Here is a 1,322-nt window from a genome sequence, read left to right on the forward strand (position 1 = left end):
TTTTTTTTATTTGAGACAGAGTCTCACTCTTGTAACCCAGGCTAGAGTGCAGTGGCATCATCATAGCTTACTGCAACCTCAAACTCCTGGGCTCAAGCGCCTCCTGCCTCAGCCTCCTGAGTAGCTGGTACTATAGGCATGAGCCACTGTACCGGCTAATTTTTCTGTTCTTAGTAGAGGTGGGATCTTCTTGCTCTGGCTCAGGCTGGTCTCGAACTCTTGGGCTCAAGCGATCCTCCCACCTGGGCCTCCCAGAGTGCAAGGATTATAGGCGTGAGCCACGGTGCAGTAAGTAAGAACATTTTGCATGGCCAAAAACCAAAAGCCCACAAAGCTCAGAGACAATGACAGAAATATCTATAACTCATATCACAGAGAGCTAATTCCCTAATATGGGAATAACTCCTATAAATCAATAAAAAAAGTCAAGTAACCCATAATGAAAAATTATGGACAGATAATTCATAGAAAAGGAAAAAGACACACCCCTTCTAAACATGAAAAAGGTTCAGTTTTACTCATAATGGGAAATGTAAAATGAAAGTATGCTGAAACAGTGTTTTTTAACTATCAGATTGACAGTTCATAAAGCTTTAACATGTTGGGTTAGCAATGGTATGGTGAAATAGTCACTTTTACACATATTGCTGGTGAAAGATTAATTTTATATAGTCTCTATGGAGCACAATTTGGTAATATCTATAAAATTTACAAATTTCAGGCCGGGCACGGTGGCTCACGCCTGTATTCCTAGCACTTTGGGAGGCTGAGGCGAGAGTATCACTTGAGGCGAGGAGTTTGAGACCAGCCTGAGCAACATAGTGAGACCCTGTCTCTACAAAAAATAGTAAAATTAGCCAAGGACACTGGCACATGTCTATAATTCCAGCTACCCACAGGAAGAATGCTTGAGCTCAGGAGTTTGAGGTTGCAGTGAGCTATGATGATGCCACTGCACTCTAGTATACCTCTAGTATATCTCAAAAGAATGAGAAGGAAAAAGAGATCAGTGAGATAGGTGGTCAGATTTTAAGTTTATATAGGATAATTATCAGTTTATATGATTTTTGTAATTTATTCTAGATGTTCTTCTGCATTTTTTGAGGAAGAGAGATCAGCATTAAAACAGAAACGGCAGAAAATAAGGCTCTTACAACAAAGGAAAGTTGCAGATGTTTCACAATTTAAAGATCTCCCAGATGAAATTCCTTTGCCTCTCGTTATTGGAACCAAAGTTACAGGTAAGTAAAGACAAGCTTATCACTATTTTGACTTGTAATTTTTTTTTTTTTTTTTTTTTTTTTTTTTACTAGTTTAGAATA

General features: G+C 38.6%; 1 protein-coding gene across 2 annotated transcripts in view; it reads left to right on the forward strand.

Moving 5' to 3' along the window:
• Positions 1-1,322, forward strand: part of LIN9 (lin-9 DREAM MuvB core complex component) — a 49,695-nt gene that overhangs the window by 24,525 nt on the left and 23,848 nt on the right. For both annotated transcript variants that reach the window (XM_012644357.1, XM_012644358.1), the window contains one exon: positions 1,084-1,241. In XM_012644357.1, the coding sequence (XP_012499811.1) occupies positions 1,084-1,241 (158 nt within the window). The remainder of the gene's footprint in view (positions 1-1,083; positions 1,242-1,322) is intronic.

This window comes from Propithecus coquereli, unplaced genomic scaffold (genome assembly GCF_000956105.1).
Source record: "Propithecus coquereli isolate 6110/MARCELLA unplaced genomic scaffold, Pcoq_1.0 Scaffold210, whole genome shotgun sequence".
NCBI lineage: Eukaryota > Metazoa > Chordata > Mammalia > Primates > Indriidae > Propithecus > Propithecus coquereli.